The following is a 12258-nucleotide window of genomic DNA, read 5'->3' as shown; positions in this document are numbered from 1 at the left end:
TGGAAGGCTGAGTCAACCTTGAGCTGCCTACTTGAACCCAGCTTCTGCCAGGATTGAACTCAGGTCATGAGCAGAGCTTGGACTGCAGTACTGCAGCTTTACCAGTGTGCCACAGGGCTCCCTATCCTGTTTAGGATAGTACTGTAAATATATGTCTTTTGTTTGTTTTCTTTTAAGAATTTTTATTATTATTATTTTTAAGAATTATCACCAGCAATTGATGTCATGTCCACAACACAGCTAATTTGAGTCCAGTAGCTCCTTAGAGACCAAGGAGATTTTGGGGTATGAGCTTCCAAGAGTTGAAATTCCCTCTGGGTATCTGAGGAAGGCAGCTTTGTCCTCCAAGTGACCTCTCTGCCTCTTAAATGCAAAAGCTTTGTCTTGCTGCAAAAACATTCTTCCCAGGTAACAAATTGACTCGTCTCCTCTGGCTTTTTGGATTTATCCGCCTCTGCAGAGGGTATACTTGATTCCACTAAAGAAAAGCCAAGATTTTGCTGCTGACAGAGAAAGTTGGAGCTGCCACGGTCACTTTGTCCTCATTTAGAAGGTAATAAAACAGTGAAAGGGAAGGTGAGTGAAGCTTTAATACTTCATTACCCCATTTTTTTTCTTCTGACAGGCTGATTTCAGGAGCTGGCATCTGACTGAGAGTGCATGAAGACTGGCACTCATCCTGTTTCACCTTGGCAGCCTAGGCCATACTGATCCTGACCAGAACATATGCAGCTGCTTTATACTCCCTGAAACCACTGGGGGCCCAGGATTCTCCATTCTGATTGGCAGGGGCTCTCCATGGCCTCCGGCAGAGATGTCCAATCTTGGCTACTTTAGCGTTTGGGGCTAAAAGTGATCTTGAGGCTGATCCTGGAGTCCTCTGCATGCAGAGCATAAGCCCTTTCAAGGAACCTATGACATAGGGTTGCCAAGTCCAATTCAAGTCCCCACATAGGGTTGTCAAGTCCCCACATAGGGTTGCCAAGTCCAATTCAAGAAATATCTGGGGACTTTGGCGGTGGAACCAGGAGACATTGGGGGTGGGGCAAGGCTGTGGCAAGCATAATTGGACTCCAAAGGGAGTTCTGGCCATCACGTTTCAAGGGACAGCACACCTTTTAAATGCCTTCTCTGCACTGGAAATAATGAAGGATAGGGGCACCTTGTTTTGGGGCTCATAGAATTGGATCCCCTCTTTTTGGTCCAATCTTTTTGAAACTTAGAGGGTGTTTTGAAGAAGAAGAAGAATTGCAGATTTATACCCACCCTTCTCCTTGAATCAGAGACCCAGAGTGGCTTACAATCTCCTATAGCTTCTCCCCCCACAACAGACACCCTATGAGGTGGGTGGGGTTAAGAGGGCTCTCACAGCAGCTGCCCTTTCAAGGACAGCTCTGCCAGCCTAACCCAAGGCCATTCCAGCAGCTGCAAGTGGAGGAATGGGGAATCAAATCCGGTTCTCCCAGATAAGAGTCCTCACACTTAACCACTACACCAAACTGGCTCTCTGGAGAGCCAGTTTGGTGTAGTGGTTAAATGTGCGGACTCTTATCTGGGAGAACCGGGTTTGATTCCCCACTCCTCCACTTGCACCTGCTTGCATGGCCTTGGGTCAGCCATAGCTCTGGCAGAGGTTGTCCTTGAAAGGGCAGCTGCTGTGAGAGCCCTCTCCAGCCCCACCCACCTCACAGGGTGTCTGTTGTGGGGGAGGAAGGTAAAGGAGATTGTGAGCCTCTCTGAGACTCTTCGGAGTAGAGGGCGGGATATAAATCCAATATCTTCTTCATCTTCTTCTTCTCTCTTGAGGAGAGGCACTGGATGCTATGCTGAGCGTTATTATCTGATTGGGCTCCTGCATGAGTCAAGAATTCTGAAGCCTAGTGCTCTTGTAAAATGTATAAAGAAACTGTAAAGCTCGTGGAAGCTTTTATTGTGAAACAAGGGAATTTAGCACAACCCTGTAGCGTTGCATTTGTGCCTCGTTGCACAGGAATATTTCCATCAAATTGTTGTAAAGAAGATTTGGAGCTTGCGACTCCTATGATTACTACTCCTCTGCCATAACTCAGACCTCTGCACTGTAATTTTGGACAATTTTGCCTTTTTGAAACTGGGGTGCGGGTGTGGCTTCTATATTGTGATTGATTTCATGTCATATTGCTATAAATATTTATTCTTTTTCTATAGTTTTTCTGTTTTGAAGCTGGTTACTCGCAAAGGTATTTACCTTTTTTCCTGCCCCACCTGGGGATTGGTAACCCTATCCCCACAATAAACTCTTTACTCATCTAGAGTTAGAGGGACATCTTTGCAGAGAGAAACAATAACTATCAAGCAGATCTGAGCTTTGGTATTTTTTCATTTTGGTTCTGCACAATCCAAACTTACAATCACTCTCAGATAGAGCTTCTACAGTATGTTTAGGAGAATAGTTAATCCAGCCCTTGGTTTATCTTCTATCCATCACTTAATATCCTATTTTTAAAGCATTCTCATTTGCTGGGGTCAGATTTTATATTTACAAAAGTAAAATCCTAATTTAAAAGAAAACAGACATTTAATTAATTGTCCTCAGAAGCTATGGCATACTCACTTGGACTTAGGCAGGCAAGGAGGGAGGGAGGAAAGGAAAAACTGGGAAGGAAGGAGGGAGGAAAGAAAAGAATGGGAAGAAAGGAAGGAAAAAAGAAGAAAGAAAGAAAGAAAGAAAGGAAGGAAGGAAGGAAGGAAGGAAGGAAGGAAGGAAGGAAGGAAGGAAGGAAGGAAGGAAGGAAGGAAGGGAGGGAGGGAGGGAGGGAGGGAGGGAAGGAAGGTGGAAAGAAAATAATGGAAAGAAGGAAATAAAAGAAATGCTAAGCTTTCCTAACATCAATTAATCTTCACAAGGTCACAGTTTACATAATTTTAATTAACTTCCATTGAGTGTCGATGTTCACATTCCAAGTGGCAATATGTTCATTTAAAAATCCTTATTAAATAGCTTTGCTGTGATGCCACTAAAGAATGCTAAGCAAGGAGCAACCTGAATTGTCTGCCAAAGCATTCCTGACACCAATGGCGGGCTGGCAGAATATTTGTGCTTAATCCAGCTGTCAGTTCTCCCCCTCAAGCTCTTTTGCGGGTCCTGTCATATGTTGCCGCTGACATTCATAGCAGTAGAGATTGTGCAAGAGAACATCCCCCTGGATGGTGTCCAGGTGCTTTCCGTTTACCCCCAAAAGGATGCTGAGGAAAGCAGAAGCAAAGCCCAACAAGAAGCTATGCTTGCGGCAGTCGACGTTTCCCAAAAAGAGCATTATGAGAAAGTATTGCCATTTTCAGCCTTCAAGATTTCCCCATATCCACTGAGCAAGAAACCAATGGGGTTCAATGCACAGTGGGACTGTTGTGTCATACAATAAATTAATTCACACCTATCAGTTTGCCACTGTTTCTCTTCCTGTTTTCTGCCATAGCTTAAATAACATATTTCAATGTTTTTGAAAGAGCATTTTTGAAGTGATATCAGTTTGGTGTAGTGGCTAAGTGCATGGACTCTTATCTGGGAGAACTGGGCTTGATTCCTCACTCCTCCTCAGGGCCGGGTCTAGGGGGCAGAGGGGGCGTTTGCCTCAGACACTGCCGGTGGGGGGGGGGCACCAAATTGGGTATGGAGTCCATTCTATTCTATGGGCCCATAAGACAGAATGGGCCCATAAGAGGGTGTCATTTTTTAATTTTGCCCCCCCCCCTCAAAAAACATGTAAATCCAGTCCTACTCCTCCTGATGTGACCTTGGGTCAGCCACAAGTTCTCTCAAAACTGTTCTGCTCAAGGGCAGTTCTGGGAGAGCTCTCTCAGCCCCACCTACCTCACAGGGTGTCTGTTGTGGGGAGGGGAAGGGAAAGAAAGGCGATTGTAAGCCGCTCTGAGACTCCTTTGAGTAGCAAAGGGTGGGATATAAATCCAATCTCCTCCTCCTCCTCCTCCTCCTCCTCCTCCTCTTCTTCTTCTTCTTCTTCTTCTTCTTCTTCTTCATTGAGACTAAGGAAATTTAAAATTAAAGATTCTACTGAAATTGTATTAATACCTTGTTATTAATTAAACTATAAATATATTTTAAACATACATTGCTATGATGCTACTGAAGAACTCTAGCCATCTGGGCAAATCCCCCATTTCTGCTCAGATGCTTTCTTGCAGCTTAAGAAGTCTTCCTCCAACTTAAGTGGCACAAGGGAAGCCTTAGCCTTTAATGGCCAAAATTACCAGATTCACCATATTAATAAGAGTTTTCAAGATAAGATCAAGATCAGAGTATGTTCAAAAGTTGAGTAAAGACAGGGTTTCTCACAAAAGAAATTATGCATATGACCCCATATAATAGCTTAAATAACATGGGGAGGGACGGTGGCTCAGTGGTAGAGCATTTGCTTGGGAAGCAGAAGGTCCCAGGTTCAATCCCCGGCATCTCCAAAAAAGGGTCCAGGCAAATAGGTGTGAAAAACCTCAGCTTGAGACCCTGGAGAGCCGCTGCCAGTCTGAGTAGACAATACTGACTTTGATGGACCAAAGGTCTGATTCAGTATAAAGCAGCTTCATATGTTCAATATGGGTTGCCAACCTCCAGGTGGTAATTTTGTAATTTTGGTCACAGTAACCTTTGCGTTTATGTTGTTGGTTTCCTGTGTGACCTCTCTCGTTGTATGTTGTTAACCTCCAGGTGGTGGCTGGAGATCTCCTGGAATTATAACTGATCTCTGGGTGACAGAGATCAGTTCACCGGGCAAAATGGCAGCTTTGAAAGGTGGGCTCTGTGGCATTATATCCTTTGAAGTCCTGCCCCTTCCCAAACCTTGCCCTTCTCAGGTTCCATCCCGAAAATCTCCAGGTGTTTCCCAACCTGGATCTGGCAACCCTAATAGAAACTAATAAGAAGGTTTCAAATCTTGCTAATGTAATTACACTAAATACTAAGACTTAGTGTCATTCCCTAAATTTCGAGGAAGGGGGGAAAAAAATGTACAAGCTTGTTACAGTTCCAATTAATCAAAGACTGGCATTTCCCTTAAAATAACTCACCTTTGAAGTAAGACTAACCATATCAAGACTCCCATTAACATAAACCAGGAACATCAACGTTTTTCCCCCCATAAATTAATCAGGCTGGGTTACTTTCACGTTTCATAAGTGAAAAGTTAATTTTTCAGACTCATTCTACATTGTCTTCTGCCAGGATTCAGCACAAAGGTTTATTGTTCCTTTCGATTTCTCATCATACAGCAGAGACAAGGAAGAGTACAAGATTTTTTCTACAACAACATTTTTATTCTGTCCTTGAAAAATCCTCAATAATGATAGACGCTAATGGAATTAATATTTTTGTTCTATGATAAAAGTCTGGCAACAATGGAGCAAACATCCGGGGATGGAACTAGCACAAAGGCAAAATCTAGCATAGGAACAAACTAACAAGCTAATTGAGCCCCGTGGTAAACTGCAGTATTGCAATCCAAGCTCTGCTCATGACCTGAGTTCGATCCCAGCGGAAGCTGGGTTCAGGTAGCCGGCTCAAGGTTCACTCAGTCTTCCATCCTTCCAAGGTTGGTAAAATGAGTACCCAGCTTGCTGGGGGGAAAGTGTAGATGACTGTGGAAGGCAATGGCAAACCACCCATTAAAAAGTCTGCTGTGAAAACGTCATGATGCAATGTCACCCCAGAGTCTGAAACGACTGGTGCTTGTACAGGGGACTACCTTTTCCTTTTTTTTTTTTTTACCTTTTTAACAGGCTGATAATACCAATTTCTTTTCAGTATAACCCTTGTTTTTATTTGGAGTTGAGCCCTCTTGCCCTGAAATCATCAATCTGTTTCTAATGAAAAATTAGATGTATTTTGGGCTTCTATATGCACAGCTGTATATGCACAATTAGCAGGGCTTATTTCATAGAAAAAGAGGTGCTGGAGCCCATTAGCACAACTCATTTGCATAACTGATTTGCATATGCCACACACCCCTGACATCACTAGAAGGTGTACCAAATTGTATCAGCTCAGCATCTACCTTAAAATGTTTCTTGAATTATAATTGTCATAATAAAACCTATCATACTGTTTAAATTACTGGGAAGATGAAGACTTCCATCTGTCTGCTTTATATGTTTTGGTTATTTTCCCATTTTTTTGTGGGGGGAAAATATTAGAAAGTTCATCAGATCTTAGTGTTCAGCACAATTCTCACAAGGGGTTTCAACAATGGAACCCAGAAGCAAGTTGTGGGGGGCAGAAGTAAAGAAAGAAAGAGCACAATAAAATCTAGAGATTCTGGAGCTCTACTCCTGTGAGGTCCTGCACAAAATGAGGCCTGACAGTTAGTATTCACCAGCAGAGCTGGCACGTGGGAGTAGGCGGCTGCCTAGGGTGCAACCTCACCTGGGGGCGCTGCTGGGTGCCCCATCTCTCCCCTGATGAGCTGGGCCAGGGCTTGCATACCTCACTCCTTGCAAGGGGCATGGTACACAAGCATCGGCTCTCCCAACCCCTGATCAGGCTTCCTGCAATGCAAGAAGCCTGAGCGGGGCCAAGGCTTGTGTACTGTGCTTCTTTCAAGGGGTGTGGTATGCAAGCGTTGGCTCTCCCCACCCCCAATTGGGCTTCCTGCAATGCCAGAAGCTTGAGCGGGGCCGGGGCTTCCGTACCGTGTTCCTAGGGTTGCCAAGTCCAATTCAAGAAATATCTGGGGACTTTAGGGGTGGAGCCAGGAGACTTTGGGGGTGGAACCAAGATCAAGGCTGTGACAAGCATAGTTGAACTCCAAAGGGAGTTCTGGCCATCACATTTAAAGGGACAGGACACCTTTTCAATTCCTTCCTTTCATAGGAAATAATGAAAGATAGGGGCACCTTCTTTTGGGGCTCATAGAATTGGACCCTCTGGTCCAATCTTTTTGAAACATGGAGGGTATTTTGGAGAGAGGCACTAGATGCTATACTGAAAATTTGGTGCATCTACCCCAAAAAACAGCCCCCCCCAGAGCCCCAGATACCCGCGGATCAATTCTCCATGATTTTCTATGGGAATAAATCTCCCTAGGGAATAATAGAGTTCCCAGCAGACATTTCCCTCCCATCCCCCCGCTTTCTGACAACCCTGAAGCGAGGGGAGGGTCTCCAAACCGGGGGATCCCCTGCCCCCACCTGGGGATTGGCAACCCTATGTGCTCCTCGTCCCCTGGCCTGCTTGATGATGTCACTTGTGGTGACGTCAATGTGATTTCATTTCCCAAAGTGGGGGGGGGGGGTGCACAGGGGTCTGCCTTGAGCAGCAGAACTCCTAGCGCCGGCCCTGTTCCCCAGACTAGGCAGCCAATGCAGACAGCTACTTAAAAAAAAAAAAACTGCTCAGAGGTGATTATTTTATATTTGTTCATATTGCTGAGCTTTCTTGTAAACCTTACTGGAATTGCAAGAATCTCCTCCTCCTCTATGGAGGAGATCCACGCCGATAAATACTGAGCATGGGCCAACATATGAGGATATGCAACATTCACAGAAGAAGAAGGAATGTTACATAATTTTGTAAACAACAGACAGTCTTCGCTTGTACCTGCACTGCAATGTCAAGTATCAGTGTGTGCACGGAAGGAAAGAAAGCCCATTGGGAATGCCAGATAAAAGTTGTTTATTTTTTAGCATTTACAGATGCTGCTTGTAATTGGACTCCACCATTTGAGCTATGCAGAGTGTGACTATCGTTCATCTAAAGGCAGTGATATGCAACTCATACTAGTTGGGATACTTTGATACGGCTACCCATTCTCATGTGTGTAAGAAGCACTGTCAGGTACACCACCCTGGCTATACACACTGCATTGTCGCTGTGCTTGATTCTGCACATACAAAACTTCTAATCAGCAAGTCTGTCCTGCCAACCAAGATGTGGATTCCTTCATCACCAGCAGTGGCATCTCGTGAAGATTTCAAGTGATGGGAATCAAAGCTGTGAATTGATACAAATACAGTGATTGTTCCATACAAACAATAGCCTGCGTGTTGCATGGGAGAGACAGCTGGATGGAGGTAGTTATGCTCCGAAGCACTGAATCAAAGCGCTGTCTTCAAAATTAGACAGCATTAAAAAAACACACAATCGCAACATGTTTTGCACTTCATGATTCCTCAAGCAGGAGGAAGAGTGTGCAAAGCCTTTAGGGTGGCCATAATGTCTGAAGGCCAGCCAGGGACACCTTGGGGGGGGAAGGTAGGGGTGTGCGCGCGCGAAGCGCGTGCGCCGCCGGAAACAGGAAGTGACGTCACTTCCGGTGACGTCACTTCCGGTGATGTCATGCCACCACCGGAAACAGGAAGTGACAGCACTTCCTGTGACATCATTTCCCCCGCACCACCTGCCGGAAACGGGAAGTGACATCACTTCCTGTGACATCATTTCCCCCGCGCCACCTGCCGGAAGCAGGAAGTGACATCACTTCCTGTGACATCATTTCCCCCAAATGACATCATTTCCCCCAAATGCCACTGCCGGAAACAGGAAGTGACTTCACAGCACTTCCTGTGACGTCCCCAAAAATCCCCCAAATATCACCGCCGGAAACAATTTTGTTCTCAAATCCTGTATATACTTCATCAGTATATGGGATAAGGCACTTTCTCAACTGTGCTGCATAATGCAGCCTATTTATTTTGTCCTGTTGGCTCTGTTGGCTCTATCTGCGCCACCTTCATCACTTTCGGGGTGTGGATCCCCCAGTGGGGTGGGCTCCCGACTCCCTCCGCCGGCTGTTTCTGATAGCCCTGCGCCCCCTCTTTCATTTGATATGTGTCCCGTGCGGGTGCCACCCTCCCGCCGGGAGATGCCGCAAAATGAGCCCCCTTGAGGCTTATGGCGGCAGGGCTCGGGGGAAGCAAGCTAGACTGCTGTTCTTTTGAGGGGTTATAGAGTGTTTCGAGCCCCTCCCTGTGGCATTGGTCCCATCATTGTGGGACCCAGGGGGCCGGCGCAGCGGCCCGCTGAAGCAGCCTGTCAGTCACTTCCGCATCTCGACCTGTGTTATTAGTGACAGGCTGCTTCGGCAGGCCGCTGCGCCGGCCCCCTGGGTCCCACAACGATGGGACGGATGCCACAGGGAGGGGCTCGAAACACTCTATAACCCCTCAAAAGAACAGCAGTCTAGCTCGCTTCCCCCGAGCCCTGCCGCCATAAGCCTCAAGGGGGCTCATTTTGCGGCATCTCCCGGCGGGTCGGGGAGGGAAGGGAAGGGAAATGGAGGCCGCCGCCGGGCCGCAGCGCGGCCCGGGCGGCCTCCCGGCGAGTCGGGGAGGGCAAGGGAGGCCGCCGCCGGGCCGCGCTGCGGCCCGGGCGGCCTCCCGGTGAGTCGGGGAGGGAAGGGGAGGCCAAGGAAGGCCGCCGCCGGGCCGCGCTGCGGCCCGGGCGGCCTCCCGGTGAGTCGGGGAGGGAAGGGGAGGCCAAGGGAGGCCGCCGCCGGGCCGTAGCGCGGCCCGGGCGGCCTCCCGGTGAGTCGGGAAGGGGAGGCCAAGGGAGGCCGCTGCCGGGCCGCGCTGCGGCCCGGGCGGCCTCCCGGTGAGTCAGGGAGGGAAGGGGAGGCCAAGGGAGGCCGCCGCCGGGCCGCAGCGCGGCCCGGGCGGCCTCCCGGTGAGTCGGGGAGGAAAGGAGAGGGCAAGGGAGGCCGCCGCCGGGCCGCAGCGCGGCCCGGGCAGCCTCCCAGAGGGTCGGGGAGGGAAGGGAAGGGAAATGGAGGCCGCCGCTGAGCCGCAGCGCAGCCCAGGCAGCCTCCCGGCGGGTCGGGGAGGGAAGGGGAGGGCAAGGGAGGCCGCCGGGCTGCGCTGCGGCCCGGGTGGCCTCCCGGTGAGTCGGGGAGGGAAGGGGAGGCCAAGGGAGGTCGCCGCCGGGCCGCGCTGCGGCCCGGGCGGCCTCCCGGTGAGTCGGGGAGGGAAGGGGAGGCCAAGGGAGGCCACCGCCGGGCCGCAGCGCGGCCCGGGCAGCCTCCCAGAGGGTCGGGGAGGGAAGGGAAATGGAGGCCGCCGCTGAGCCGCAGCGCGGCCCAGGCAGCCTCCCGGCGGGTCGGGGAGGGAAGGGGAGGGAAATGCAGGCCGCCGAGTGAGGGAGGGACCGTCCCTGCACGTGCGCACGGCATTTGGCGCATGCGCAGAGCCCGCCAATCGCCGTGCGCATGCGCAGGGACGCTTGCTCCCTCACTCGCCGCCTTCCCTGCCCGTGCGCGCGGCCCGCCGGCTCCTCTAGCTGGCTAAACCGGGACTTTTAATGGTCCCGGTATAGCCAGCTCGGGAGCCGGGAATTGGGGGCCAGAATCGGGACTTTCCCGGGCAACCGGGACGATCTGGCCACCCTAAAAGCCTTTGAGCTTTTCCACATTTTTTTGGATGGTTATTTCCCCATACTATGTTGGTTTATTCTCTAATTTCCACACACATTTTTACACCTTTAGTTTTCAGTGGGAGGGGTTGTGTTTTCCCCAGTTTTTTCTTGTTCTTTTGAGATCATTTACCCCGATCTTTTTCTAGGAATTGACTGAGTTGGCTTTTTTCCTTATGTACAATGTTTCTGTCAGTTTTCTTTGTTCTGCCTTTTCTCGCCTACCCCCAGCCCACTTTTACTGGACTGTCAACATCATCAAACCACTCCCTCTCCCCCCCCCCCACCTGGCACTAATATATCAATATATAGCCACAGTGTTGTAACAACAGACTTAGCAGTTTCTCTGATTTCCCAGCTTTCATTTTTTTAAAAAATAAAAGTCTCCAGCCTCTCCCCTTCTGGAGATGTTTTTCCAGGGCATTTTTTGGAGAAGAAGCCCAGCAGGAACTCATTTGCATATTAGGCCACACTCCCTGACACCAAGCCAGCCAGAATTGCATTCATGTATGTTCCTGCTCAAAAAAAGCCCTCTGTTTTTCCCTTATATCTCCGCATGCAAAAAGACTAGAGCCTTACTTTTTAAAAAGAAAGAAAGCTGGGAATTCAAAGAACTTGCTAAGCCTACTGTTACGATGCTCTAGCAACATATTGCTATTTTAGTGCCTTTTTAAAAGTGGGGGGGGGGAGCTGTGACATTGCCAATGATATGACAGCGCCCTCTCGTCAAAATTCTTATTATTGATGGTACGTGAGGAAGAAAATACACTGACTCTATACAACTGTGAAAATGCAGGGAAGCTCTGTGCCCAAACTGATTCCGATGCTTGTGGATCTCCAGGTTCCACCTGGAAGCTGGCAACTGTAGACATCAAAGTTATTCAACCAGTAAGTCAAAAATTCTTGGGCCTGCTGTGCTAGTAGTTACCTTCCCCGGGTTAGCAAATGGTCCTTATTCAGAGTGGACTGTGATCAGTCATATTCCAAATGCACATCCCAGTATGCAGCAAAGGACAAGAGAAATGGCTCAGAGCCAAAGGCTCCCTTAACCCATCTGGTTGAAGAGGCCTTGCCATGCCGAACTCTCCCGTTCTTCTCCTATCTACTTCAGATGGTGTAAGGTTGCCAAGTCTGAGTTGGAAAATACCTGGAGATTTCAGGGGTAGATCCAGGAGAAGGCCTCAGCATGGTACAATCCTTCACCCTTCAAAGCAGCCATTTTCTCCAGGAGAGCTGATCTCTGTCAGCTGGAGATCAGTTGTCCAAGTGGGAGATCTCCAGGTTCCACCTGGAGGCTGGCAACCCTAAGACAGTGCCAGAACAAAAAGCTGTATGAATGCTGCCCTGAAGTAGCAGGAAACGCTCGTCCTCTTATCAAGGAAGCCACAGCATCTCAAACCGCCCCCCCCCCCCCCCACACACACACCAGTCCCATCGATTTAAGAGGGAAGTACAGCTGGGGCTGATAAGAGTCCTCCAAATAGGAGTGAGTTGTAGAACGACAGAAATGTTAACATTGCCACTTGAAAACTGATCTTTGTAGTGCACCCTGAAAAGCAGGCAATGTTCCCATTGCCTAGCTACCCAGCTGTCACTACACCCACATGTTTTTCTTTCAACTACAGCCCCCTCTCCCATTAAAGGGACCTATAAGATCCCATTTTGTTCCCTACACTTAACTTCTGCATGCACTTGCACGTAGATGCACAAAGAGATTAACCTGACAACAACCCTAAGTCTGGTGGAGAGGACCCGTTAAAGGGTTATAAATTACGTGACTGGAAAGCATGGGCACAGAGAAGCTGTTTACGCATCAGAGCAGAGATGGCCAAACTTGATTAACATAGCAGCCACGTAGAATAAACATC

At 48.7% G+C, this 12258-nt stretch overlaps 1 protein-coding gene across 1 annotated transcript in view; it reads left to right on the top strand.

The window, feature by feature from the left end:
• The window catches only part of NRN1 (neuritin 1), a 104875-nt gene extending 95041 nt beyond the window's left edge, over nt 1-9834 (top strand). Inside the window, exon 4 of the mRNA XM_060242995.1 lies at nt 9823-9834. Coding sequence (XP_060098978.1) covers nt 9823 — 1 coding nt within the window. The 3' untranslated portion in view covers nt 9824-9834. The remainder of the gene's footprint in view (nt 1-9822) is intronic.
• Nucleotides 9835-12258: the final 2424 nt, after the last annotated feature.

Source organism: Heteronotia binoei, chromosome 7 (genome assembly GCF_032191835.1).
Source record: "Heteronotia binoei isolate CCM8104 ecotype False Entrance Well chromosome 7, APGP_CSIRO_Hbin_v1, whole genome shotgun sequence".
Taxonomy (NCBI): Eukaryota; Metazoa; Chordata; class Lepidosauria; order Squamata; family Gekkonidae; genus Heteronotia; species Heteronotia binoei.
The sequence above is the reverse complement of the archived record's forward strand: the minus strand, read 5'-3'. Positions and strand labels throughout refer to the sequence as shown.